Source organism: Anopheles stephensi, chromosome 3 (genome assembly GCF_013141755.1).
Source record: "Anopheles stephensi strain Indian chromosome 3, UCI_ANSTEP_V1.0, whole genome shotgun sequence".
Lineage (NCBI taxonomy): Eukaryota > Metazoa > Arthropoda > Insecta > Diptera > Culicidae > Anopheles > Anopheles stephensi.
In genome coordinates, this window is record NC_050203.1 from 33337164 (window position 1) to 33365061 (window position 27898).

At 47.1% G+C, this 27898-nt stretch overlaps 2 protein-coding genes across 3 annotated transcripts; both read right to left on the reverse strand.

Annotated features, from left to right (window-relative positions):
• Positions 1-4729: 4729 nt before the first annotated feature.
• LOC118509588 (probable multidrug resistance-associated protein lethal(2)03659) lies at positions 4730-22648 on the reverse strand. Of its 2 annotated transcripts, none has more exons than XM_036050361.1 (8): positions 22260-22648; positions 12100-12442; positions 11453-12034; positions 9670-11392; positions 6943-7264; positions 5823-6871; positions 5608-5754; positions 4730-5538 (listed from the first exon to the last, which is right to left on the reverse strand). In XM_036050361.1, the coding sequence occupies exons 2-8, from the start codon at positions 12420-12422 to the stop codon at positions 5488-5490; spliced, it is 4197 nt and encodes a 1398-aa protein (XP_035906254.1). In that variant the 5' UTR covers positions 12423-12442; positions 22260-22648; the 3' UTR covers positions 4730-5487. The 2 variants fall into 2 exon arrangements, with proteins under 2 accessions (XP_035906254.1, XP_035906253.1); XM_036050360.1 differs by having other exon boundaries at positions 12100-12445.
• A 762-nt stretch (positions 22649-23410) lies between these two features.
• Positions 23411-27555, reverse strand: LOC118509589. The gene is made up of 2 exons (XM_036050362.1): positions 24233-27555; positions 23411-24162 (listed from the first exon to the last, which is right to left on the reverse strand). Exons 1-2 carry the CDS (start codon positions 27381-27383, stop codon positions 24002-24004), a joined length of 3312 nt encoding a protein of 1103 aa, XP_035906255.1. The 5' UTR covers positions 27384-27555; the 3' UTR covers positions 23411-24001.
• Positions 27556-27898: the final 343 nt, after the last annotated feature.

The window sequence follows — 27898 nt, forward strand, 5'->3', positions numbered from 1 at the left end:
CTGCCCTATCCGGAAGGTCGAAAGTGGTAGGGAAATTTTGAACAAAACTGTGAAAAGGTTGTGATCTTTCCTTAGCCATCTTCAGGTGACTCACCGACGCCGAAGCTCCAAAGTTGACTGAACCTGGTCTGGGACCTGGGGGGAGGGCCTGATGCATATGTATGGCTAATTAGACGACCATGGATCGTTGTTTTGTTTGTAAATAAAGGAAACGTGCTGCATTTTTCCGGACCAGGAAGCGTTCGGCACAAGCGTGCCACAAGTGACACAAACCTGTTGAAGCGTGGAATCTCTTCGGAAGGAGCTACAAATAAAAAAAAAAGAGAAGCAATGTAATTCTCCGTCGTTTGCTTTGGCTAGCTATGATAGACGCGAGCCGAAAGCACGGCATAACTTACCTAAAGCGAGCAACGAGACTTGCCTTCGCTTATAATTACACAGCAATTATGTCCATCAACTTGATTCGCCATACGGCGGATGGATGGCTTCTTTTGGCCGGTGCGGTTGTCTTACGAGACATGCTTCCCGTAGTTGAGAACGTTGGGTCAGGTTGGGTGTGTCCGGCAGACTGCGACCTGTGAGTCCTTGAGATATCCACATGGAGAGTAGTGACGTCAGTCGATCCTTAGCTTAAGCACGATCAGCTAAACTTGACATCACTTTTCAAACCAATTATTGAACTGAACAATACCTATTAAATAATTAAAAAGAAAGCAAAATTATATGACGTCTTCATTGTCTAAGACGTCACTCTTCGAATCACCACAAAAAAGAACGTAAGAACCCCTTCTAGCCGTTATGCTTGGCATGTCTAGCAGGTTGTACATGACCGATACAAGCCATCATCAACAGGCTTTATCGTACATCTCGTTGGAATCTTGTTGTTCGATTTGTAATTCAACCTGTGCCGTGTCGTGCTCCACGGTCTCTACGGTCCCCCCACACTCTTATGCTTAATTATCTTCGCACATACTTCGCATCTGTGTCGATGTAAACAACCCCAACCGGAGGAGTGTACCGAGTGGTGCTGCTCGTTTGACTGCTATACGTACCTCAACAAAAATCCACCCAGTCCCGCGTCCCACCATATTGTACCGAAATCACTCGTTCGGTAGCATAACGGAGAGACACAACGGGGTCATTAAAACGAATCACACCTTCCTGCCCTTGGTGAGATGGTGGAATGAAGGTGATGGCGGTTTTTACGAATGGAAGCTGACTTTAAGGTCGAGTTCGTTCTTTTTTTTGCTGTTGTACCGATTCATCTCCGACCCCGGTAAGCATCGAGTCATTCGCGGAATTGGCAAACCGTTGCGCTTGAACTTCCGATTCTGATTGGGTCGTTAATCAATTACAGGTTAGGTTAGGCAGGTTAGTTCCTGCCCGTCGGGAGGTTCATGCAGCAGTTGAACCTTATGCGAATTTTCGGCACCCTTACGTACGTCTGCCAACATGAAGCGCACCGTTCTACAGCAGGAAGTAAACAGGTACTGGACACTCAAGGATATCCTCAACCAAAAAAAAGAGTATGAGCGTGAGAAGTCAATGGACGGCGCGTTGCTCAAAGTGTCGTCTCATTAGAGGTACGGTACGCAAAATAATGCTGCACAACTATAAATGATGGGTTAGGCGGTTAACTTCGGTTTTACGTCACCAGAGTGGATAGGACGGTGGCTAGGAAGCAGCTCGTGTGAGTAATTATTAGTAACGGCACATTCCCTACGAACTTCAAGGACGGTGGTGGAACCATTTTATCAACATTAATGGCGTCGTAAACATTATGCTGCTCGACGGAACTGGAAGCGGGCATCCGATCGGGGCTTTTAATGATTTCGGCGCAATTTTAACACAGTCGAGTGTTAAACGTCTTCATGAAAGCAAATCTACCAGTTGGACTAGAAAAAGATAAGGCAATGGATTGGATTTTTTCTCGAATGCTATAGACGATCAAGTATCGACGGTATTGCCTCCTGGGTCTGAGTCACAGAAATCAAGAAATTCTGAATCAAGTCACAGAAAGCCAGAAATGGCAGGCCGAGACCTCTCGAGGTTGTAGTGCCAAGGAGGAAGAAGAAGTGAAGAAAAGGACGAGACACATTAGGACAAGGAAGACAAAACACGGGAACGGTAGGGAGCAAAGGACATATTATGGTCAAACAAATCACCTACGTCATTGAGGTCCGAGACTGCTCACACCCAAGGTTTTGGTCATTCTGCGCAAACCGCACTGGATATGGAGGAGAAGCAGCACTCGGGTCGTTCAGGATACGTCCGTTGGCGCATCTTGTTAACAATGCCGTTAAAGGACTTAAGACGCCAGCCTGAGGAACCCCTGACTTGCACACGAAAGGATGGGAAAGAACACCGTCAACCCTTACCCTGTAGGTGGGGTCCGGAGAAGAAGTGGACCTCCATTACCCTAAGCGTTCGAGCTTAGCCAAAAGCAGCCTATGAGGCAATCGAACGCAGCTTTGACGTCCACCTGTCTACCAGCAATCAAGTGCCGAAACAGATCAAGCATCAAAGACATAAGATTCAATAGGGTGAAGCGTCTATGCTTGAAACCATACTCTTGAAACCCTCTGCTTGAAGTCCCTGTACTGCTGTTGGGTGCGATCCTCCTTGGAATACGCGGCTGTTGTCCGGTCTCCCCCAGGCTCCACTGCGATGGCCAGACTGGAGAGCGTTCAGCGTAAATTCACTCGTGTAGTTGTTCGGCGCTTCCTCAACTCCGTTGTCGTCTTCTTGGGCTAGATACCATTGAGGATAGGCATTTCCATATCCGTGCTAGCTTCATTGCAGGTCTTCTGTTAAGTGAACTTGATGTCCCATCTCTCCTGTCTGCCATCCCTCTTTATGCTCCTTCCCGTCGCCTCCGCAATAGACCTCCCCCTTATATCCCATCCCGCCACACCCGCTAACGGTTCGAACGATCCTCTGCTACGAGCTTTATCGGCGTTCAACAAGTGCTATCACCTATTCGACTATAATGTCCCCCTGTCTCGTTTTCCTTTAAGTCCTACTGTCATCCTCGCTTTTCCTTTAAGTGTTAAAGAAAATAGTTGAACCATTATTGGCGGACAATAAGAAATTAATAAGTAAATAAATAAATAAATAAATAAATACTATAAAGAAGGGATAACCGAGTTAGACGCAGTACATAGGATAGAGATGCCTCAGCAATTGGATGGAATAGTACGTCATCCTCTCCTGATGATCGGCAGATTTCCAAAGCGACGGTAAAACTCCCGTACTACGACCTCGCGAGAAGGCGCGTCAATATGGGACGCAAACACCTCTCTAGGAGTCAATCAGCACTGAATAGGGAATGCCGTCCGGGAGTGTTGTGGCAGTGCTTAGGCTTATGCGATCAGCTGCTACTTCATTGCGGATAAAGAATGATAGGAGAAGATCCTCTAACCCTCAAGTTTTCCCAAATCAAACGAACTTGTCGCTAATGAGATCATTTAGACGCTTCACAAACGCTGTCAGCAGCTCGTTCTGAGTGACTGTCGCATGGATGACTTCGTCTCAGCCATGGACGACGATTTCGGTACAACAATGTCCTTCTTGTCTAGTGGACGAATGGTAGTATCCCTGGTTCAAAGCATCACATCAATGAAGCGATCAGGCGTTGATAAGAACTGTCCTACAATATGGCCGTTCTCATTCGGATTTTCCTGCTTTATACAGAAGTGAGAAGGTGAAGTAAGACACGAAAAGGTTACAAGCTCCAGTCATTCGGAAATGCCTAACTGCAAACAACCTCTTAGATCAGGAGGAAAACTCACAATATGCCTACTTTTTTAAGTATAGTTCCTCGACTGTTTTATTAACGTTGATTATCACTGATAACCTGATAATTTTGTTGTGGATCATTAGGGCTGCTCCACTCGAGTCTCACGAAAAAGAAGAAAGTCCGTCTATTTTGTAGGTGCTCACGGTACATGATGTCTCCCAATTACGACTCTTCTTGTTCTTCTTTGGCACTACAACCTTTCTGCCATTTCTGACTTTCTGTGACTTAATTTTACCCGTAGTAAAGTAGTCAGCCTTACGTACGGGGAGACGGTCTAGATGGGATGCGAACCCCGGCCCTCCGTGTGAAGACCGGCGCCGCTGTCGCCTCTGCCACCGGACCGCCCCTACGACTCTACTGTAATTAATTCCGGGGGGCGGTCCGGTAGCCGAGGCGATAACGGCGCCGGTCTTCCCACGGCAGGACTGTGGTTCAAATCGCATCCAGACCGCCTCCCCGTACGCAGGGCTGACTACTTTGCTACGAGTAATTTAAGTCACAGAAAGCCAGACATGGCAGGCCGCGACTTCTCGAGGTTGTAGTGCTAAGGAAGAAGAAGAAGTAATTAATTTGATTATTCTTTTGAATTAAAAAACAAAACAATCAGATTTATTGAAAAAATAGCGTAAACGGAAATCCATTTCTATTTCCGCTTAAATACCCAGACCTTCAACCCAGTCCCCGTACATGAGCACCATAAATATTGAAACATTATGTATTTTGACATCAACCACTTCTCGATGGAGTGGTTGTTCTTATCAAAAACATTCTATATAGATGATAAAAAAACAGTTCAATGTAGATCAAGTGGAACACGATTTCACGATGCCCTTCCGCAACGCGCACTTGCATTCTAATTAACATACCAATCTACCGCATTTCGGAATGTTTATGCAGAAACAACAGCACAACCGCATTTCGAACGCAGCATTATGGGTTACAACAAACCTCCACCACGCCACACGGTGGTGTGTGTGTGTGTAAATATGATATATTTGATCATAGAAACATGTTTTGTCCGTACTTCTACCGCTTACTACCGCCATAAATCAACTTTAACTTAACCACTAAACGGCTACGCGGTGATCATCGCTGAGAGGAATAGTGTGTTGCTCCGGAAAGGCACCAAATGAATGAACAAAACTACACGCGTAACTACATACGGGGCGCTAACCGGTACGCCACAACAGCACCGCACAGCAGCTAGTGTACCTTCTGGTTGTTTCTTAACCACCTAACTTAAATACAAAAAGGGGCTCCAACGGGTTCGCTTTTTTTGCCCGTAACCGCTCCAAGGCTGCATCATATCCGCGCGAGTTGGGATATCTTTAAGGAATTGCCGGGACCTGTAGCCTGACCCGCGGTACCTTTACTACTCCTTACCAGTATTGTAAAACAAGTACAATCAGCTTAAGTTAGCTTACACCTTAACGATTAGTTAGTATTGCCACCTAGATGAGGACGTGCTGCTGCCTACCTATACACGGTAACTACACTAAGGACAGAATTTGTTCGCAAAATTATTACTTATTACATTAAGTAAAGGCCACTTTTGTTTAAGCACGAGGTATTGTAACGCACACACGCACTTCTCTCTCCGGTGATGAGTGCAAGAGATTTTCACGATTGGGAACTTGTATACATCTTACGCGCTAGCTGTATAACGTTGCTACGGTAGCATCGCGTTCCTAGTTTGCTGCTTCAGCCTCCTTTATCGGTTTAAGCTTTTGATTGTGAGACTGTACGAAAGAGAACAACCGACGTGAGTCACATTATTGGAGGAATGTAGACTTGCGTGCAGTGCTTACCTCCTCGGCGATCTTCAGCAGCGTGTTGAAGGTGCTTTTGCCCGTTTGCTTCACCATGCCGTAGAACACTTTGGGGCCTCCTTCGGTGGTTAACAGTTCGTACGGTGTACCAAACTCAACGCAACGACCTGCGTCCATCACGAGCACCTGGAAGGAGAGTCATAATTGTAGAACACCCCGCCATTCACGCCCCACATCACCCAGCCATTGATTACCTTGTCTGAATCCATCACGGTGTTCAATCGGTGGGCTATCGTCAATACTGTACAGTCGTTGAACTTCTCCCGTATCGTCTGCTGGATCAGCTTGTCCGTTTGCGGATCGACGTTCGCCGTCGCCTCGTCCATCACCAGTATCTTGTTCTCGCGCAGGATCGCCCGTGCCAGGCAGACGAGCTGCCGCTGGCCGACGCTAAAGTTGCTCCCACCCTCGTTAATCTTCGACGACAGCCCGGACGGCAGCTCGTTTACGGCCTCCTCCAGCTTCACCTCCTTCAGCGCACGCCACAGCTTTTCGTCCGGATACTCATCGAACGGGTCGAGATTGTAGCGCAGCGTGCCGGAAAACAGTACCGGCTCCTGGGGAATGATCGAGAGCTTCGCACGCAAATCGTGCAGCCCCATCTGGTTCGTGTCGCGCGAATCGATCACAATCGAGCCACCGTTGTACGACAGGCGGAACAGTGCATTGATCAGCGACGACTTGCCGGCACCCGTCCGGCCGACGATACCAATCTTTTCGCGTGGCTCAATTTCAAATTCCAAATCACGCAGCACCAGATCCCCGTCGGACTCGGGACTGTACCGTAGCGTTACCTTCTCGAACTGGATCCGTCCCTCCTGGGGCCACTCTTTCGGTGGTTTTTTATCGGCCGGCGCTTCTAGCGCTGGTTCCGGATCGACGTTATCGTACTCTACCACACGCTCGACGGACGTCATCGTGTTTTCGAGTTCGGCCGATTGCCGCATACCCCACTGCACCATACCGGTCATGCCGAGCGCTTGCGTAATGGCCAACCCTACGTTACCACCGCTATCGCCGCGAATGAAAAATGTTAGCGTGACGATCGCGATGTAGATCACGCAGAACACGTCCAGATAGAAGCCGAAGGCGCGCGACGTCGAGATGAACAGGTAGAAGGCGGAACTGTGCAGGTCCTGGTGCGAGTCGAACTCGTGCACGAGCACCTTTTCGGCACCGAACGCACGGATTGTGGAGAGCCCGGAAAGCGACGCGGACAGATGAGAGTAGATCGGTGATCGTGCTGTGGAAATGGGAAACACAAACCATAATTAACGCATGGACCAAATATTCCAATTTCACGAAACTACATACTGATTGCTTCCACGCGCTTAATATTTCGGGATGTGAGCAGGTAGAAGGCGCGCATGAAGTAAAATATGATACCGATAACGACCGTCGGGATGAGATTGTACGGATTGACGATCGCTACCACCACCACGATACCGATCAGCGAGAGGAAGATCTGTATCACGTCCACCGTCACACTCGGCAGATACTCGTCGATTTGGCCCATATCCTTCGAGAAGCGGTTCAGGATACGGCCGGACGGATTCGTGTTGAAGAAGTACATGGACGCACGCGTAATGCCGTTGAACATGGCGTCGTGCAGTTTGCGAGAAGCTTTCATAGCCGTCTGCAAAAGGGCAAAGTAAATTCATTAATAAGAATTATGTACAAGGGGAGATGGTTTCTACACTGCATCCAATTGCTATAGAGCCATGTGATTAGGGTAAAAGAATTCATTTAAAATAAAATACTTGAACTCGGATTCTTGTATTGCTGGTCTAGAGATTGACAATTAGGTTTACTTAATTCATCGGTGAAGTAGTGATTAGAAAACGACGCATTTAATTTATTTGATTTTAACAGATCCAAATGGATAAAATAATCATGATATTTTTTATTTATATAAAAAGAAAGGCCTAGCCGCATTTTAAAAAAAGTTATAGGTAGAGCTAAGGCTAAAAAAAACTTTTAAGATTCCAACCGTAAAAATATAATATAAATAATAGAAATTAACAATACAAAATTTCCAAATGGTAAAAGATTCCCCTCCCTAAAAGAAGCCCCCCCCCCCTGACAAAATTTGTTAGGCACTGTAGGATTGACGCCTGAATGTATGTAATCCGCTCAAAGTGAGTTGAGAGGAGGTGTCGTAAAATGCCCGCTTTGACACATGGTAAGAAGTAGAAGAACAGCACCAGTTTGACGTTTACTTGACCGCATCGGATCAGCTGGTTATATGTGTTGTTGGTAAAAGACTCGGGAAGGCCCCCCCTAGAATCTTTTGTGTGCAGCACTGTGGCCTGTCATTTTTATTGCACAGTGGGATTTTTGTATGGTCATAATCGTTTCATATAAACATTGTGCATTGTTCCTTAATACTGTTACTGGACAGCGAGTAGAGCATGATAATATACACTGTAAGAAGTGATTTGAAATGTTATAATTCTTATTTTTCCTCCTTTTCTGAATATCTATGCCCGTTAACAAGTATCCATCGTACCAATGTTCCGTTACAGTCCGGAAACACCGTGTATGTTGTAGGCCTTCATGGTCACTCCTAGCGTGACCAAAAATTATTCTTTATTATTATCCTACATTATTATTAAAATCATTAAAATTATTATTATCCTACAGTGCCTAACAATTTTTTTAAGGGGGTGAGCCTTCTCGAGTCTTTTACCCAAACGAGTAATGACCCTACAAAAATCCCACTGTGCAATAAAAATGACAGGCCCGAGTGCTGCACACAAAAGATTCTAGGGGGGAGGGGGGGAGGGGATTCTCGAATCTTTTACCATTAATTGATTTGAAAAGGAATTTAGGGTAAAAGACTCGAGAAGGCCCCCTCCTGACAAAATTTGTTAGGCACTATAGGATATACGCCTAAAGGTATGCAATCCGCAGTACACGTTGCGAAAGCTTCACAGTGTGCTTTCAGTGTGGTCAAAATTGGTTGAAGAAAGTCGAATGAAATATTGCTTATTATTCGATTAAAACCCCCTCTCCGTTAACCCTACCATTCATTTTGGCTTACAGGGGCTTCGTACTAGTTTTCAGTCGCACTAGGGGTGAACAATCGGGCCTAAAACATGTACGGCGTTCTCGGACGGTAACGGAACAGTAATTCGATGAATACTTGTTACCTTGCATTGATATTTAGCAAAGGAGGAAGCATAAGAATATCATAAGCTTAAACCACTTGTTACAATGTATTTTATCAAGTTCTACTCGCTGTCTGTTAAAAGTATTAAGGAACAATGCACAATGTTTACATCAAATGGGTTTTGACCATACAGAAATCCCACTGTGCAATAAAAATGACAGGCCACAGTGCTGCACACAAAAGATTCTAGGGGGAACGGCCTCCTCGAGTCTTTTACCATTAATTGATTTGAACAGGAATTTAGCTTTATTAGCACTGAAATAAATCTTGTGCGTTTAAAACTGTGGCCGAAGTGACAGCGGCGCCAGTCTTCACACGACAGGACCGGGTTTTCAATTCCCATCCAGAAGACCGCCTACCGTAGCGCTGACTAGTTTACAACGGGTAATTAAGTCAAAGAAAGCCAGAAATGGTGGTAGGCCCGAGACCTTTAGAGGTTTAAAACCGTGCCTTCAGAATACTATGAAAAGTGTTAAACAAGATCATTTTTAAAGGAGTTTTGTAGTTTGTTTAGTCTGACTCGCCTACAGTACAAAAAGCTACCCGAAAATATTTTGTTTTGCCAAAAAGCATCACGCAATAACAGATTGCTACTTTAAATCAAGAGATCGTTTGCGCGGAAATGGTAGAGAAACCTTCAATGGGAGACTGTTAGCCAAACCCATTGATCCTCAGTAAACACGATTTTGACAGAGCAGCTCAACGAAACAACATTAAAATCACCATAAATTTGATGAAAACGTTCAATTGATGTTAGTTGCACAGTGTATCAACAATGTATATCAGACAGAATAAGGATGAAAATAGGGTGGCTGTGTAGGAATGCGATGCAGTGTATAAAAAGAGAAGATCCACTCATTTCTACTTACCCGGAAGAAGAACATGCTTCTGGTGAGCGTTATCACAACCGTTGCGACCGTTAGTGCCGTGAAGATGTAGATATCAATGTACCGATCCTCTTCCTCATCGCCCGACGCAAACATCTGTCTGATTGCGGTAAAGAACACGGCTATACCGCCCGCTGTTGCTGCGGGTGTCGTCGGTGGTTCGGACGTGGTCGTACCATTAAAGCCATCCTCAACGCCATCCAGCGCCGTCCCATTGCTGAGCGCACTAAACGTTGCCTGGCTTTCCTCGCTAACGGCCGGTGCCTTTTCTTCCGCCTTATTCACCCAATAGGTAAGGAAATAGTCACCCCCGGAAGCGCTTAGCTGGGACAGCAGGAACATGAACAAAATCAACAGCACCACCAGATTGCCACCGCTCGCTTTAAAGTACGCCCGATACACATCGTATCCGATCGAGCCCTCCTTTTGCCGTTCCTCGGTCGCCTTCTTCTCCGGTCCGTCCCCATCGGCCACGGTCGAGTCCATGCTCGATTCACTGTTCTGGCGCTTGTACAAACTGCCGGACCGCTTGATCGACTCCGTGTCGGTGCTGTCGTCCTCCTTGCCCGATGGTGCCGCCAGCAGCTGGGCAAAGTCCTGCCCACTTTCGCGCAGCTTATCGTACGTCCCGACGGCTTCCACCCGGCCGTGCATCATCACGACGATCTGGTCCGCGTTCTGCAGGTACTGCAGCTGGTGCGTCACCAGGATCACGATCTTGCCCCGCAGATAGTCGCGCATGCAGTGGTCAAACAGGTGCCGGCCAACGTGCGAATCAACCGCGCTCAGTGGATCGTCGAGCAGGTACACCTCCGCCCGCCGGTACACGGCACGAGCGAGACTGATGCGTGCCTTCTGCCCGCCGGACAGCGACACACCGCGCTCGCCCACGATCGTCTTATCACCGTCGGAGAATAGATGAAAATCACGCTCGAGAGCACACGTCTTCACGACCTGCTTGTAACGTTCACGCTCCATCGGCAAACCGAACAGAATATTCTGGCGCACCGTTCCGGAGAAGAGCCACGGTTCCTGGGACGCGTAGGAGATGTCTCCGTTTACCTTTATGCTGCCCGATTCCAGTGGCAACTCGCCAAGGATTGCGTGGATCAGGCTGGACTTGCCGGCACCGACCGGTCCAATCACGGCTACCAGTGTGCCAGGCTGCACGTGCAAATCCACCCCATCCAGCGTAAATTCGGTCGCTTTGGAATCCCAGCGAGCTACCGCCTTCTCCACAATCACTCCCGCATCGGACAGATGATTGTTCACCGCGTTCTCCTTCAACCCGTCAGATTCGGAGTGACGGATCAGTTTGCTGTTGGGCAATGCCAACGGGTCGGATTTTGGTTTCTCCTCCAGCTCGGATGAAGAGGACGACGACACATCCTTTCCATCGGCCGCAACCATCGAAACACCTTCGGCGGCTTCAATTTCTTCGTACTGCATGAACTTCTGGATACGACGGACGGATACGAGCGCTTCCGCAAACTGGCCAATGCCTTGCGGGAAGAAGATGGTCATCGTTGTGCGGAGGATGTTGTAATAGGCCGTAATGGCGAACGCTTTCTCCGCCGTTACCACCTGCCCGGCGAGCGCATATGCAACCAGACTGAGGAAGATCGAGACGCGGGTCGTGAACATGATGAACGATAGCAGAATACCGCGGATGTACGATACGTAGCGAATCACCTTGATTTCCTTCCTACAAAAGAATCGGAATTAGCATCTTCCTATCATATTCCTATCTACCGTTCATACTTACTTTCTTGCCATCGCTACCAGCGCAGCGAAAGGTTTCTCCCACGTGTACATCTTGATCACCTGAATGCCCTGGATGATCTCGTTCATCAACCGCACGCGCTCGTCCGTGCGCAGCGCGGTACGCAACCGCAGTTCCGACGTCTTCTTGCCCAGGTACGCTTGTAGCGGGATAAACAGTAGCAAAAACAGCACACCGTACACGGCCGAGTAGCCGATCTCACGGTACATCAGGTACGTTACCACCAGCGTCTCCAGCGGTCCAATCCACAGGTAATGTACAAACAGGACGGCCAAATCTAATCGACCCACATCATTCGACAGCAGATTCACAACCTGTCCGGCGGTCGTATCGCCCAGTGCCGTTTTGCTCAGCCGAAGCGATTTGCGGTAGATCATGCTGCAGGCGGCCACACGCAACTTCATGCCCAGATGCAGCTGGGACAGCATGTACGGATGTATAAACAGGACGTTAATCGCACTGCACAGCACGACCGCACCCGCGTACAGATACGCCTCCGTAAGGTCACCCGATTGCCGGGAATAGTACGCGACCAGCTTGCCCAGGAAAAATGGCTGCGATACTCTGCAATAAAAATGGAAGAAGCAGTTAAATAGAAGCTCTTTCATGCACACCCATCTTTCACTTACTTGAACAGCATCTCGAGCGTTAGCAGCACCAGCCCTAGCAACGCAATTTCCCATCCAAACACACGAAACCCTGCCCGGAGCAGCTTCGGTTTTCTGTTCTTCAACCGGGCCTGCTTCTGTTCATTTTCCCACGCCTCACACAGCCGATTCCCGAGCCCGTCCGATTTGTGCTCCCGCAGCGGCTGATACAGATCGTCCGTGTTTAGCTCTTTCTTGTAGCCCTTGAAGAAAATCGGTATCGTCCAGGCGAATATGATGTACGAAAGAAAGTTAGCCTTTTGCCGTGGGCAAGGCTCGCGCTCCTTCCGCTTCTGGGCCTCCATCGCGTGGAGTTGCTGCTATTCTGCTGTGACAGAGAGTAAAGTAGGGAGAATATGACAGACGTTAATGATTTGTTGCGACAAGTCGCACTTAAATGCACCCCGCGTTCTGATAATGTGAACGCAGTTCCGTACACATTCGGGAGACACTGATAGGGTGAAACAAGAGCGCAACATCAACAAAAACACACACACATGATAAGCTAGTTGAGATGCATTCAGTCTTTCTTGGCTCACAAAAAATAGGAATACTATTGCACCATATGTTGTATGTAGAGTACTTTGATATGAAGCAAAGGCCACCCCGAGGTTATCACCATCTCGCGCTAATGTGTGATTCATTCACGCAAGGAAAGCGCAACGAAAAAAGAACCTACAGGAGACAAGGTTCTTTACACAGCTTGGGAGCAAAAGGGACTTGAACATATAGATATATTTGATTCTGACTAAGCAAGAAACGACCTCGCATTATATGTTTTGCACTATTGCTTATTAGTTGAAGACCATTCGATCACTATTTTTTACAATCAGTTTTAGGGCTGTCGGTTTTATGTCTCTATTTTTAAATGTCCAGACTTTTCGTACTTAGTACTCTGGAAGTCTCAAAGTTCCATGCTAAGTGTTTCGCATAACGCTTTATTAGATTCTCCTTCATGTGAGTATCACAACAATGATGGAGCAAGAGATTGGACAAAAACGACAGCGCCTTCTGACCTCTCTCCGCAGGGGTTCTGTTCAATTCGCTGGAAAGGATTAAAGATGGACGATCTTTAGAGTTTACCATAAGCGTTATCTATAAACCAGGCTTATTATAAATTAACTTATTTATAAATTGGCCTGACCAACCCTGCGATGAAACCCTAGCGAGTAGAAGGGTACAGTGGTGCGCGCAGAAGTGTTTGGCGCAAGCCGGCATGGAGCCGCCACCGGCACAGATCTTGGTGGCAGTAGCAAAACCTCATATCCTAGCCCTAATAAAGATATGCAGTAGTAGTGCGGGTTGGAGAATGACGAGGCGGCCCTGCAAACAAACACTGATTTACCGCAGAGATGATGTACAGATGACCGCACTTTCGAAGTCATCCAAAACTTCACCTATCTGGGGTCAAAAGTCAGCACCGACAACAACTGGTCATACTACAGCCTGACGAAACTTCTTCTGTCGCGACAGACGAAGCTGGGACTGTACAGAACATTTATAGTCCCAGTACTCCCACACGCCTCTGAGACATGGACTCTGTCCAAAACTGACGAAGCACTCTTAGCCGCGTTCGAGAGGAAAATGCTCAGAAGGATCTTTGGCGCCGTATGTGTGGAAGGACAATGGAGGAGCCGCTACAATGATGAGCTCTACGAGCAGCGAATTAGACTCGGCAGGCTCCGGTGGGTTGGTCACGTCATGAGAATGACACCGGACGACCCAACCCGTAAAGTCCTTTTAGGATTGTCCACACGGACAGAGGAGGCGTGGAAGGACCAAATTGAGATGGAGTGATGGCGTTGATGGGCGCAGTCTTGTGGCTGAGGCGATAATGGCGCCGGTCTTCACACGGCAGGACCGGAGTTCAAATCCCATCCTGACCGCCTCCTCCCCGTACGCAGGGCTGACTACTTTGCTACGGGTAAAATTAAATCAAAGAAAGCCAGAAATGGCAGGCCGAGGCCTCTCGAGGTTGTAGTGCCAAGGAAGAAGAAGAAGATGGCGTTGATGCGTTCGCCAGAACTGCCGGGATAACGGATTGGCAGACGACGGCGATATCCGTGAGCGCAAACCGTGAGCGATATCGAGGATTGTTGAGGCAGGCCAAGGCCGCGAAGTGGTTGTAGCGCCTGATAAGTAAATAAGTAAGCAAGTAAGTACGTATTATAAATTAAAGATAATTATTTTGCTTTAGTCGACAACTTAACTTAAATCCTCTTCATCCTGGCTCTAATAAAGATATGCAGTTGTAGCGCAAGACATCACAACATCGATCAATGGTTGAGGTGATATATGCAATACGAGCACGTAGTCTTTTACTGGCAGTGGACCCATTAACTTTGGATCATTTATGAAAGTGTCCCCATCTTTAAACCTGCTCAAATCTTTACCTACATTGGAGCAAATGTGATAACTAGCAAATATCAAGAGGCTGAGATACATGGAAGGGTATTAGTAGCTATTGGGCCCCGGCCACCGGCCCAGGCGAGGTCTTCAAACGGCAGGACCGGGGTTAAAATCACATTAAGACCGCCTCCCCGTACGCAGGATTGACTATCCAGCTTCGAGTCAAGTTGCAGAGACCTTTTGAGGTTGTGTCACCAAGGAAGAACAAGACGATTGGCAGCTATCCATCCGGATTTACTGCAGAATGAGCCATCGTCCTCACTAAAACCATTTGTCCTGACGGTCAAAGCATTGATTATTAGGAACATCTTTCAGTAGCGCTCTTGGAACCATTTCGACGTATTTAAGCGGAACAAGTCTTGAAGGATTTTTGTTATGTTGACAAGGAGAACTCGGCAGCCGCTACTAGCACCATACACGATCATACGACGGCTCGCGATCGAGAGAATTCTAACAGAGCCTTCTGAAGCAGACTCTTCGACCCATTAAGTTATTTTAGCGCCGGATAAGTAAGCAACTCCGTAACACTTACACAAATAAATAATACTGTTCTGAACATGAAAGTAACACACAATGTATTCTTCTGCATGCGCCCCACATTGGGGTAGATCGTTTGCGACCGGCTGACTCGGAAGGTCAATATTAAGGTGAAGGTTCCCCTGCCAACGCTGCCAGCTTGGAGAAGCACGTACACAACAGCACCGAACGGAACCGTCCACTCTGCCAGCTTATTCGAGCGGAAACTTCACTTTTTGTTTCCGTTGTTGCGGTGTGCGTGTGTGTGTTGGCAACAAACCACTGCCAGCCACCGCCGTCTACTGTCTAACGCAAAGGGTATAAAAATCGTTGGAAAAAGCCATTCAGTTCACGGTCTAACGAATTGCGCGTACCCGGCACGATCCTCTTCTTTCGCTTTGCGAAACCGAATACCTCCTCAAGAACTTAACCGCCCGTTAAAAAAAAAAAAACAACAACAACAACAATTCTCCAGACACGCAAGATCCTTGCCTTCGACGCAACTGCCAGCTGTCCGTCCATCAGACGTCGTAAGGTGCCGCGGTACACCACTCGACAGAAGGTTATGTGTTTATGTCGGTCACGTGCTTGATTACCGCTAATCAGTAAGACCGTGCAAGACGGTACGCTTACACATCAAGGAACAGAAGCCCCGCGCAGCGGGAAGAGAAATGCATTCGAGTACTTCCGGTAAGTACTGCACAGGGCACTTGTACACCAGTGATTCATCCCTTCAGCCGGTTCATTGACAGATCCGATCCGGTACTTCACCGGCTAATAAGCTAATCCTCCGGGACGGGTACTCGCAGCAGAAAGCATTAGCGACCAATAAATACACTTCCCCGAATTAAGGGACTCCCGTCTAGCGTATCTCCAAAATCCGCTTATCAGCGCGCGACTCCGAAGCTCCAAAATCTAGCAGAGTGTTTCCCGTAGCACGGCGGTTCACGGCGGTATGTTTTGCTGATTCACGATTCATTGATCCAGCTAGTCGACATCCAGCCGGGCCCCGCGGCTTCTAGAGGCCATCCAAGTGCACGTGTAGTGTTTCAAAAGTTTAGCGCTAGCTGGGAGTGTTTCTTTTTTGTTTTCGTTCGGTTTAAAAACTATAGAACCTCCACACTCAAAACGCCATTGCATTTGGGCGCAAAGGCTCATCTGGCTGGTGGATGGGTTGAACGATAACAACAATGTTAGTGTTCCCTTTTCGCCCTCCCCCTCGCTAGCGAGAATGATTGATGTGACCCCAAACTATATCCATAACCTCAACATTGGCGGCCCGGCACGTACCAGGTGCACCTTTATTTGCCTGCACGTTTATCGTCGACTTTAAATCGATTAGTGATCCCTGCTGCAGGAAGGTCGATCTGGTATGGGTGGTGGATAGTCTTAAAATAGATTTATCGGATTGTGACTGTATTTAAGTATTTAGAAAAACAACACCAAAACAAGCATTCAAACAACAATCGATAAAAGTGGAGGTGCAAGTGAAAAATGATACATCGATAGACTGAGTGCACTGCAGGTAGATCCGTCCCTCCCGGATATTGCCAGGGCAGGGGAGCATTGGAGCCGCATAACACCATGCGATTATTTTAGTGTCTTATTTTAGTGGAGGCTATTTTGGGGGGTCGCTTTCGCTATTTTGCCCACATCAAAGCCCCGGATTACCGCGACTTTAATATATGATCGCCCGCTTTACAACAGTTTCATTGCTGACTGCTGCTTACAATAAAATCTGCATAAATGTATTACCGCGCTTATGGCCTGCTAACTGTCCTATCCCATTCATTTGCAAGACTAAGTAAACGAAAACAGGAACCCCCCCGGTGTCGGTCGGCTGCCACTCATATATCACCGACCTTATCACGTCCGTCCGTCCGTCGCCTGATGCAAGCGCACTGGATCTGGACCCCTTTCTGCACATACCACAAGTTAGCATAATATCATAACAACCCCCAACCAGTGCCTTAACGCCCGGCTCGCCGATGACTTCAGCGTGAACAAGAGTGAGCAAGTTTTTCGGCAAGCGAAAAAACAAAAAAAGTATCACTGATAACGTAACACTGGTGCCACCAGAGTTCAGGGTGGCTGCCTGACGCCTCCAGTGTGAACAGAGCGGTTAAAATTAATCATGCTACACTCCCTGCTAATTAATATCAATTTGTCGCAAATGAATCTTTGTAGGTGGGTCAAAATGGCATAACTCATTAACGATTTTTTGTTTGCCCTTACCGGGGTGATGAGATAAGGGAGGGGGGCACTGTGCTCCGGAGTAGAACCCGGCACTTCCGCAAAAGCTGATAATTCTTGAGCCGAGCGGTCGATGGATCATATTTCTAATGACTGAACAAACGTTCGCTGCTTGGAAGGTTCGGGTTGGAAGTGGATAGCTTTCGTTCGTAGCTTGGGACCACTAGAACGGAGGACTTCCCTTTGTGTTCTCTTCAATAAAACCTCTTCAGCAGACCTAAACTAGCTGATCGAATCTACCAAAGCAACGGAAGCTCCAATTGTTTCAGCCTTCACTTGTGCGTCGATTAAAAAATCAAAACAATTACACAGCAAAGACACTCTCGTATTCAATGACCGGTAAACAGTCTTATCAGTTAAGTAATACAACATAGAATGACATTTCCTCGTTTCACAGTAAGCGCCACTCGTCTATTGCTTTCGGAGCGGAGGCTTGTCTGCTCCGATGAATGATGGTCGGTCCGGTTTGGTTGGTGAGGAAAAATGGTGTACCTTATTTTCAAACGCGAATTTCATCACCGTTGGCAACAATCTCAATTGTCTTTATCATTGACCGGATGTCGGGTCCCCCCATCTGTGACATGTATATTGTTTTAAGCGTTACGTTCTGGTTATGACCGAGAAGATCGAAACCGTGGAGACTTATGCTACACCACTGGAACTGGATGGACTTGCATCATTATGGCGCTAGCGGATTCGGAGATTCCAAGATGCTGATTGCCGCTGTCGACTACCGAACCTGATAAGCGGTTGTTATCTAGTGATATGATTATTCTAGAATATTGAGACAATCGTTCGATATTGCGAGCCACAGCCAAGCTACTGGGTCATTCCATCACGGCACGATGGAAGGAATGCTGCTTCCACGTAATATACGTTCAGCACACACGCCACAACCGTACAGTTATCTCCGTTATCGTGGCGTGGGAGAAGCGTGCCCACTAGGAACTGCTGCAAGTGGGAGGGCGTTTGCAGCTGGAAAACATCAGCCGCCCATGATAACGTAGCGCTAAACAACCCCTCGATGGTGCGTTTTACGAACTCGACCTCAATCGAACTGCCACGCATCCATGTGCATTCCCCCGGTGCATGTCGGTTGTTATTGTGCAGGCTTAAGATTGAATTGCATTGTGTCATCTAACAGCATCAGCAACAGTTTGGTCGGTTTGAACCAATTAAAGGGACGCGAGAGAACTGCGGGCCGACTGTGGTTTGTTTATTGTTGTGGCAATTTAAACTCCAATCGCTCATAGATTGATGAGCGCGCACGCGAGGGAAGTGCATCACGCGGACGTGCTATAAATCGAAAAAATTAGATCAGGCTCTGTTTGCGAGAATGTTACATATTTGAGAACTACTTTTGAAAACTTAATTGTACTATAAATATAATTATAAAAATAATTCTTGAACGGGTTATTTTTCTGGTGGGAGTGAGTTGATGTTATGCACTATGAGCTATCTTAATTATTTAACCCACTTAATACCTAGAGTGGGGCGGTCCGGTGGCCGAGGCGACAGCGACGCCGGTCTTCACACGACAGGGCCGGGGTTCAAATCCCATCCAGACCGCCTCCCCGTACGTAAGGCTGACTACTTTTCTACGGGTAAAATTAAGTCACAGAAAGCCAGAAATGGCGGGCCGAGACCTCTCGAGGTTGTAGTGCCAAAGAAGAAGAAGAATACCTAGAGTGCTTATTTCGCAACTAAAATGCAACGAAAAAAAATTGAACGATAGAAAGAAGCTCAAAGGCACCGACAAAGGTCAGTAAAGCATGTCCGGTGCCAGAATGGAAACTATCTCACGGTCTGGTGAGTACGTTCCGATGCGAGGCTCATTAGGTGGAGACTTCATCCACCGGTGAGTATATCTCAAGTATTGGTTTATCATTTATAGCCAAACTTCACTCGGAAGTAGGAAGTTTCGTGGAAAAAACAACTGGTAGACTTTAATTGTTCCTTCGTTTGTTGAGGACGCACCGTCATCGTCGCTTTTCCGCACTCAACCGACTGTCCGGTTCGGCTAGAGAACCGCCTCGCTCTGCTCTTTGCAAACATCGTTACTAAATATTTACACCAAAAGTATGTCAGCCCAGTTACAGTTGCAGCCGCGGCTTTGTCACCTTATCATGTTTAGACTTCGATAGACGCTCTTACCACAACCTACATATTTGATTTCTATGTGGCAGCAGGAAAGTATCATACAGCAGGCAGTATATTTTCCGAACAATACCTGCGACATGCTTCACGTCACATGGTTTTTACAAATTGCCGCCGGGAAAAGAATAGCAATAGTGCGGTAGAATTGTATAATGTCCACAACTCATCACCCGTACTTCCTTCCTTCCTATCTACCTTTCCTAATCTGCTTGCAATACATTGGTCACGTTTCAGGATCAGAGGCGTCAAACTAATAAAGGGATGAGAGTTCTGTATGTTTTAAGGCATTCTAAAAATGCTTGACTAACTATAACAATAAAACACATGTAAAATTATGCCCTCAAAAGCAAAACAAAAGGGATGTACCCACTTAAAACTGACAGAAACTTACTGTAGACTATTTTTAAACCTTATTAGGTGAAGTGTCCCACAATGACATGACTTGTTCGATTTATTTTTACCATGTAGCATTGATAGCTAATCATGGCAGATCTAGATAATACTCGATCTACAAAAATTTGTATTTTAAACGTAAAATCGCGTTAAGGGATCTTTTCGTTTAAAGAGTACCCTTATGGGGCCTAGGTGTCTGCCTTTTATGATTCGAGGCAAGTTTTTTCTTCTTTTTAGTATTGTCTTTTTAGAATATTGCAGCTTGGTTTATAGGGATAAACTCATCCGACTTCAGTTAGGTACCTGTCACGAATTGAATAACTCGATTTATTTTTATCACTTATTATCACCTCATTGTAGATTTTATAGTGGATCAAAGCAGATATAGATAAGACTATTTCTGGTGAGGATTATTGGACTTAACCCTCTGAATACGGGAATGTGTTTTTTTTTATATTTTCCCATCCCTAGAGGGACATTTTTGGGCGGTCCGGTGGCCGAGGCGAAAACGGCGCCGGTCTTCACGCGGTAGGATCGGAGTTCAAATCCCATCCGGACCGCCTCATCGTACCCAGGGCTGACTACTTTGCTACGGGTAAGAAAGCCAGAAGTGTGGCAGGCCGAGACCTCTCGAGGTTACCTAGTGCCAAGGAAGAAGAAGAAGAAGTGGGACATTTTCAACGAACTTTCTTGACATGCACCTTAATTCAAAGCATGAAAATATATCTTTTTTAGCTCCTAAAAGGCTAGAAAGATAAGGGATCTGTTTTATTTACAAGATTCTTCATCTTACTGGCCTAACGTCCTGCTAGATTTTTCCTGCCATAAAGTTACTTAATTAATAATTACTTAACTTGATTTATTTTTAACACGTTTTTTTTTATACGACCAATAAAGATCGGGATAAGATTCGAGCTACGATCAGATCAGCCATTTTGGATACCTTAGCTTAGCTTAACGGGGGTGGGATTGTCATGAAGAGATTAGAAGTACTAGGTCCTTAGCAACTAATGAAGCTACTGTTATTCCACCGGAACAAACCCCAAAACCCCAAAAAAAACCTATTCAAATCTGCGAATGCCTAACAATAGCGCCATACCATAAAGCATTTATGCGCAACAGATAATCTTGTAACCACGTGCTCGGTGGAGTTTGACACCACTGGGTTAAAGTTCGTTTTCGTTCTCGCTTCTACGCGGTCGATAAGGTGGTGCTTGTTCAGTACCCTTTAAAAAAAAGATCTCTAATTGCAAACATCAAAAGGGCCATTAGACAAACATTATTCACTATCGTCGGTCCCAGACACCTGAGTTAGCCGTTCCGAGCAAACGAGCATAGAGGTGTGTAAAAAGAGATACATTGAAGATAAAACGAAAAAAAGGGGGTACAAATCGATCGTACACCGAGTATGACTTGCGTTTGAATAGCAAAGCAGTGGCGTTGGAACATCATTATCGATCCGTCAGGAAGTTCCCATGGATCAGCAGTAGTCATGACATCCGCAGAGAGACATGACAAGATCATCGAACGCGCTATGACATCCAAGAAGCCGATGCTTTGTTGGGTGGGCCGGCCTTGAGAGTGACCAACGTTAATCATCTTCTTCACTCTGCATCTTCCTGCCAATTAGGAGAGCTTCTTCTTCTTCCCGGTGGAGAACATCCGGGGCTGCCCCGATTAACCCGGTTCTACCTGTACGCGCTCATTTATGTAACATGTGCACGATCGAAGATGCAGCAGCGGCGTCCGACGACCCGTACACACATTGTGTGGCCTCAATCTCACACGTACGTACACACGTTTACCGATCTATCTTTATACTCCCACAACGTTTGACAGTGTGTGCCATTGGTTGTTTAACACACTAAACTAGACGGGGATTTCTTTTACATTTCCGCCGATGATCACACAACATCACATCACTAGCGCCATGCCAGCGCCAATCGAAGCAAACGATGGAGTTGTAGCCGGACCGGAGACTTTTGTGGTTACCTGCCCGACTGTCGGACCATTCCGGCACACAGGTAAGTTAGGTTAAAGTCTGGCGAGTGAAAGATGCCGCCATCACCACCAATGTCGAACAGATAATCGAACAATAAGACGACGCCATCCCGATGGATGGTTAACCCAATTTGGCCGTACACTTTCCTCTGTTGCCAACGTTACCCCCGCGAAACACAAAACATAGTTGCCTTTTTCCCCGCTATTTCGGAGATGTACAACCACTTCTTCAACCAAAATGCCGGATGTGGATAGTTCTAGAACGAATCCGATCGCTTCCCTCGGTTTTTTTTTTTGGGGAGCCCGTTTGACACAAACACACGCACAACTACTTTGTTCGGGGCTTCGGAAGGCCGGTTAGCTTGGCACGTTTCATTATTTGCCACTTTGCCGTACTTTTCACTAAAACTCACCTATCAAATCTAATCACTAGCGTCGACGATTCCGATACCGATGGACGGATTGTAACGCACGTACACGCGGATGATTTTATCCCAGGCCCGGCTGCCAGGCGCGTTATTAAAAGGGGTTCTTGTTTCTCTGTTGGGCCTCTCGTTTAATTTCACAACAAATCACAGCTGATGCACGACAATCGATACGCACCGTAGCACACGAACGCATACAGACAAACAGGCTCCCGCGGTTCTATGGCACTCGTGTGTGTGTATATATTTCTTGCACTACATTATTTGATTATTTAGCATAATTGGATCGGGAGCTGTTGTTTGCTGTTAACCCTACTTTAAGCACCACAGGCCACAACCGCACCGGCAAACATCGGACAGATAATGAATGAACCTGCGGGCCCGAAGACGCGTATATATGAGCGAACACACCAACTCACCACCATCGAATTCACCACCGGTAAAGGGTAGCTTACACCGCACGCAAACTGCCAGCTGTCAAATCGTCTACGGCAGTGTGTGTAGCTGTCAGTTTACCCACCAAAGCCTCTGTTAACGAGTTAAAAAAACTGTTTGTTTACAGGCGGTTTAAATTACGGGCGCAAATTACAGGGATAGCAATGTAAAGTGTGTAAGGAAAATGTAGATTAGAAAAGTTTGTTTCAGTTTAATTTGCTACTTTCTTCTCACTTTGGGCCCACCACGCCTACTCTGTTCATGTGGACGACCTAAAATCTATTTAGTTGTCGCGTCGGTCGTCCGGTGCTATTCTCATGACTACGACATGATCAGCTCACTGAAACCTAGCGAGTCTAATTCGCTGCACACAAGTGAGATCATCGTACAGGTTATAGAGCTCGCTCGTAAAGGCTCTTCGATTCATCGGCAATCTACAGCTCAAAGTTGCATGCCGCTTGCTCGTTCCTTTCTTTAATCTTCTGTTAGTTAAGAGGGCCTCTTACCACTGATATCTTCATCTGGTTTGACTTACAGAATATGATCTCCGAGGATTCTACGTTCGCAAATCGGATGGTCTGCTCTAGCGCTAGATCGAACAGAAGACAGGGAAACCGATCACTCTTGCCTTCCTGGGCTTACAATCTACCTTTAGCTGATGTTTAGGAAATGTTGGCTATTGTCATTTTATCAACTCTGGTAAGTTTGATTAGGTAATTTGCTTATTGTTGATTGTATTTTGCGTAAAACTTTGATTCACATAGGAGGACTTAAGGAACTAGGGCCATTATTTTAGTGGAAAAAACTTAAATTTTCGGATTATTTAAATTATGCTACCAGCAACACATTTTTTCAATAGAGTTTATCCTAGCTTCTCGAATAATGTTGTTACATTACATTTTGATCCTTTGGAAACAAAATTCCTTGCTTTCATGATTTCCGAACAACAGAACTCTTCTTACTTGGCTCTACAACAGGTTTCAATCGTGCTCGAGCTGTTAGTCTATAAAAGCGCCTATGCGCACTTTACTTTTTAACTGGTTCCTTAAGCGATAAAGCTAACATTTGATGGTTTCATTCTAAAACTGAATTTTAATTCCGTTCTTAAAATTATTAACTGCCCGAAACAGGCAGTTTTCCTCTGAGCGCATAGTTCCATATCCATATCGACAGGGTAGAATAGGTTAATAAAACAAACGTCCACAAGACCCTGCTTTATCCTGGTAAACCCTGTCGTACCTACCAATATTTCAAGTGTAAAGTATGCTTAAAAATTAAGTAGATTACATAGAACATCACTGCATCGACAGACTGTGCAAATCCGTATGAATTTCGGCAATCTTCTTCATTTTCAGCAAATCGTTCAGCAGCATGTGGATGGTTTGCTTCGTCTTGGGATAGTTCTTCGCGGTGGGAGATTCCAGCAGGTCCGCCTTCTCATCGTAAGCTTCCAGTCCTGTGAAGCAAAAAAACAAATGAGAAATTAGAACCGCATAAATAAACACTTTGATGCCAATCCTAAATACCTATGATCTGTGCCTCGATCGCCTGCAACCGTCCCATCGCATCGTTCTGCTGCTTCTGGATGTGATCGAGCAGAATCGCCTGACATTCGGCCGGATCGATCGGGGCTTCCGGCACCGGAATCTGGGGCATCTGTTGCTGACCGACACCTTCCCCGGGCGGCTTCTCGCCTACCGCCACCATACTGCTGCTACCGTCGCCACGCGGCGGACTTTTCTCCCACTTCTTCGACCACAGGTACATCTTCGGATGGTCCTTCTTCTCCGCAATGTTGATCTTCATCTGCAGGCTGTGCATGAAGCGCTTCAGCTCGAGCAGATTGCCCGTCAGCGTGTGCGAGTTCTTCAGTATGTCGAACCGTTGCGTGTGCTTCGAGTTGGCCGCATGATACTTTGCCACCGCCAGCTTTCCCTCGTACAGCCAATCCTGATCGTGCGCGTACCGCTTCGACGTACGGCCCCGGTACGGATAGCGACAGATGCTGCAGACGTACGTTTCCGGCACTTCGCTGTTGCTGCGAATGTTCTGACAGAAGGCATGCTGCCAGCAGAGACACATCTCGCACTGCACCATCAAGCCGTCCTCCTCCGTTACCTTGCAGATGCAGTTGATGATCTCCTCCTTTCGCATGCGTACGATCTTTATGACCTCCCCGTTCTCATCGACCACCCCGGCTGTGGTGCCACCGACGCTGGCATTTATCGAATCGTCATAAAATCCGCCGCTCATCTCATTGTGGAACGTTCCACTGTAGTTCCCGTACGGGTACGACCCGTGCAGACTGGCATCGTTCGTACGGATGGCCGGTGCCGTACGATTCACGGCTGCCGACCGTCGTGCAGGTCGGGATCGTCTCGATTTCTTCGATTTGGAGGATTTCTTCTTCGACACCATACCGTGGCGTATCTTTTTCATATCACCGGACGCCTTTTTCTGGCTGAAAAGCTTGATCTTTGTCACTTTACTCGGTGGCTTTGGTTTGGCGCTTGCGGCTGGAGTTGATGTCGAAGGTGCGCTGCCTTCGGCGGACGTTTCTTGCCCACCGCCCTGTGCTTCCCCGAGTTCGGCGGTCTCCTTCATATCCGGCTTATCTGCAGCTGGCTTATCAGCTTCCACATTTTTGGGCGATTTTAAAACATCTTCCTTAATCGGTTTGCTGTCTACCGTCGGCGTAGCTTCCGTTACAGCTTCCGGTGGAACCTGCTCATCCTCTTCCATCTTTTCCTGCTTCACTACGACGGGCGGTACTGCTGCTTTCGGCGTGGAAGCGGCGTGCGATTTGCGGCTGACCGGTTTCGGTGAATCAAGCAGCTCGATCGGAGTTCGCAGAGCGGCCAAATCTTGCATGTTCGGAATGTCGCCCAACCCCTTCGCCAGCTCCTTATGGTAGTGTTTGATGTGTATCTGCAGGTGGTTCTCCTTCCGGAACGTTTTCAAACAATCCTCCTCGGGACACTGGAACAGGTTGTCGATTATTTTCACCTTCACCGAACCGATGTTCACCTCGGTGTTTAACAGCATCGGTTCCGAGGCCGGTTTGGGCAGGAAGCTGTCCTTGTACTCCTGCGTGTAGTGACAGAACCCGAGCTGCTTCGAGCGCTTCACGTGCAGCCCAAAGTCGTACATGTTCGGATCGTACGTTTCGCCGATTTCTGCCAGATACGTCTTCAGCTCCTGCCTGGAACGGAGCACCTTCCCGGACGGGCTGATCAACAGCACGTCCATCTTGCCGTACGTTGTTATGCGCTGAAAGATGTGCTTCACCCAGCCTTCCGGCATGCGCCAATCGGGCACGATCACGGTGTACACCCGGCCGCCCGGTAGATCCACCTCGGACGGTTCCCCGACCGGATAGTCGTTCATCCAGTGGCAGCACCATTCCCCGGTTTGTGGAATTTCCGGCAGTTCGCTCAACTTGGCAACCTGCGGAATACGCAGCTGATTAAGCGAAAGCAGTCCACTTACACCACCGTCGGTCCCTTCCTCAGCCGGTTCCGTCTTGATCGTTGCATTCACATCGGACGCTCCACCGTCAGCATCCTTCTCAACCGTGTCCGCCTTCGCTTCCTCGGACCGCTTAATGCGACTGATGTGCGACGATTTGCAGATCTTCGCAAACCCATCGTCAAACACCACCTCGTACATGTTGTTCTCAACGATGCTTTTAATTGTGGCCTTAAACTTTCGCGAATCGCTCCACCGGGCAAACACCTTTTCGCCCACGGTGTAGTTTGAGTTGGAGATGGGACGCAGCCGCACGCTGTCCATCGATATCCATTCTTCCAGTGTGGTCGACTTAAGCTTGTCCGTCTTATCGAACTGTACCAACACCTCCCTGTCCTCGGTGTCGACTTCGACCAGTTTGGCCGAATGCCACGTACCGCTGAAATCTTGTGCCTCGATCTTTGTTCCCGGCGTGAAATCGATTGACTTTTCTGAGCTTCCACCCGGCTCGGGTTCATCTGCAGCAGCAGCAGCAGTAGCAGGCTGTGTTTCGCTGGCGACCGCTTGCTTGGATTCCCCTGCGGCTCCTTTTTTCGATGTTTGCTTTTTAGTGGATGATGCAACCGGCGGTTGTTCGGTCCGCGCTTGTTTTGCCGGCGTAGCGGACGCTTTCTTACTGCTGCTACTACTAGCGAGCTTCGACGAAGGTATAGACTTTCTTTTAGCAGGTGTTTTGGGCGATTCCTTCTCGGACGATTCTTTCTTCATCAGCGCTGTAACCTTTGCGTCCTCTTTCAGCACAATGTTTTCATCATTATCACCCACTTCGTGGGTAAATTCTTCCTTAAACTTTTCCGCTCCTTTCTGTCCCTTGACCGCTTCCTCTTTCGCTTTGGATGTTTTCTGCGGGCTCTTTCCCGCATCTTCCGCCGATGGTTTTGCGATCGTCCAGGCAAATATGGTTGGAACCACACCAAACTTGAGCACATACTTTTTACCTTTAAACTCCTGAAAGTCTGCCTTCCGGAAGTGACGGCTGCATACGTTCGAGCCTTTCGTGGCGAAGTAATCATCCGGCAGATGGCAAGCAACAATCCACAAGCGCTTCATGTCCTCTAGGTAGGGTATCTTGTGGTACGTAACGCCACGATCTTCCGGACGGGCCGACGACGACGGGCACTCCGGCACGATGCACTTGCGTATACCCATCGTGCGAGGTTCGTGCGCGTGTGGTTTTTATGTTTTTCCGGTTACTGGCACTTTCTGGCAAACGAACGATGTTGCAGAAAAACTCTAAAGTAGATAAAGGTGTAGGAAATTAAGAAAATATCTCTCTAGGTAAAAACAAGCCTTTGCATTATTTTTCACTGCGTCGTTTAATGACAGCTCAGCTAGGAGATAGGAGCGGTTAGATCACGCCTGCAGTCGCCATATTGGAATACGGTTTGACAGTCGGTCATTTGGCGGTTATACCAGTTTTATTTCAAAATGACCGTTACAACGCGGTATGATGAGAAAGTCGCCTGACTTTTTTCATTTATTCATTTATTCTTATTATAATAAGCAAGAATTGGAATAAATTGATAAAAATCTGCAAGAAAGAACATGAATTTACTAATTAAAATGTTTGAGACCGTAAAGACCGTAATTTAAAATTCTTCTCAAGCCAATTTTGCCTTGTTATTTATTCGTAATTAAAACTATGCAGTAGATCATACATGTTT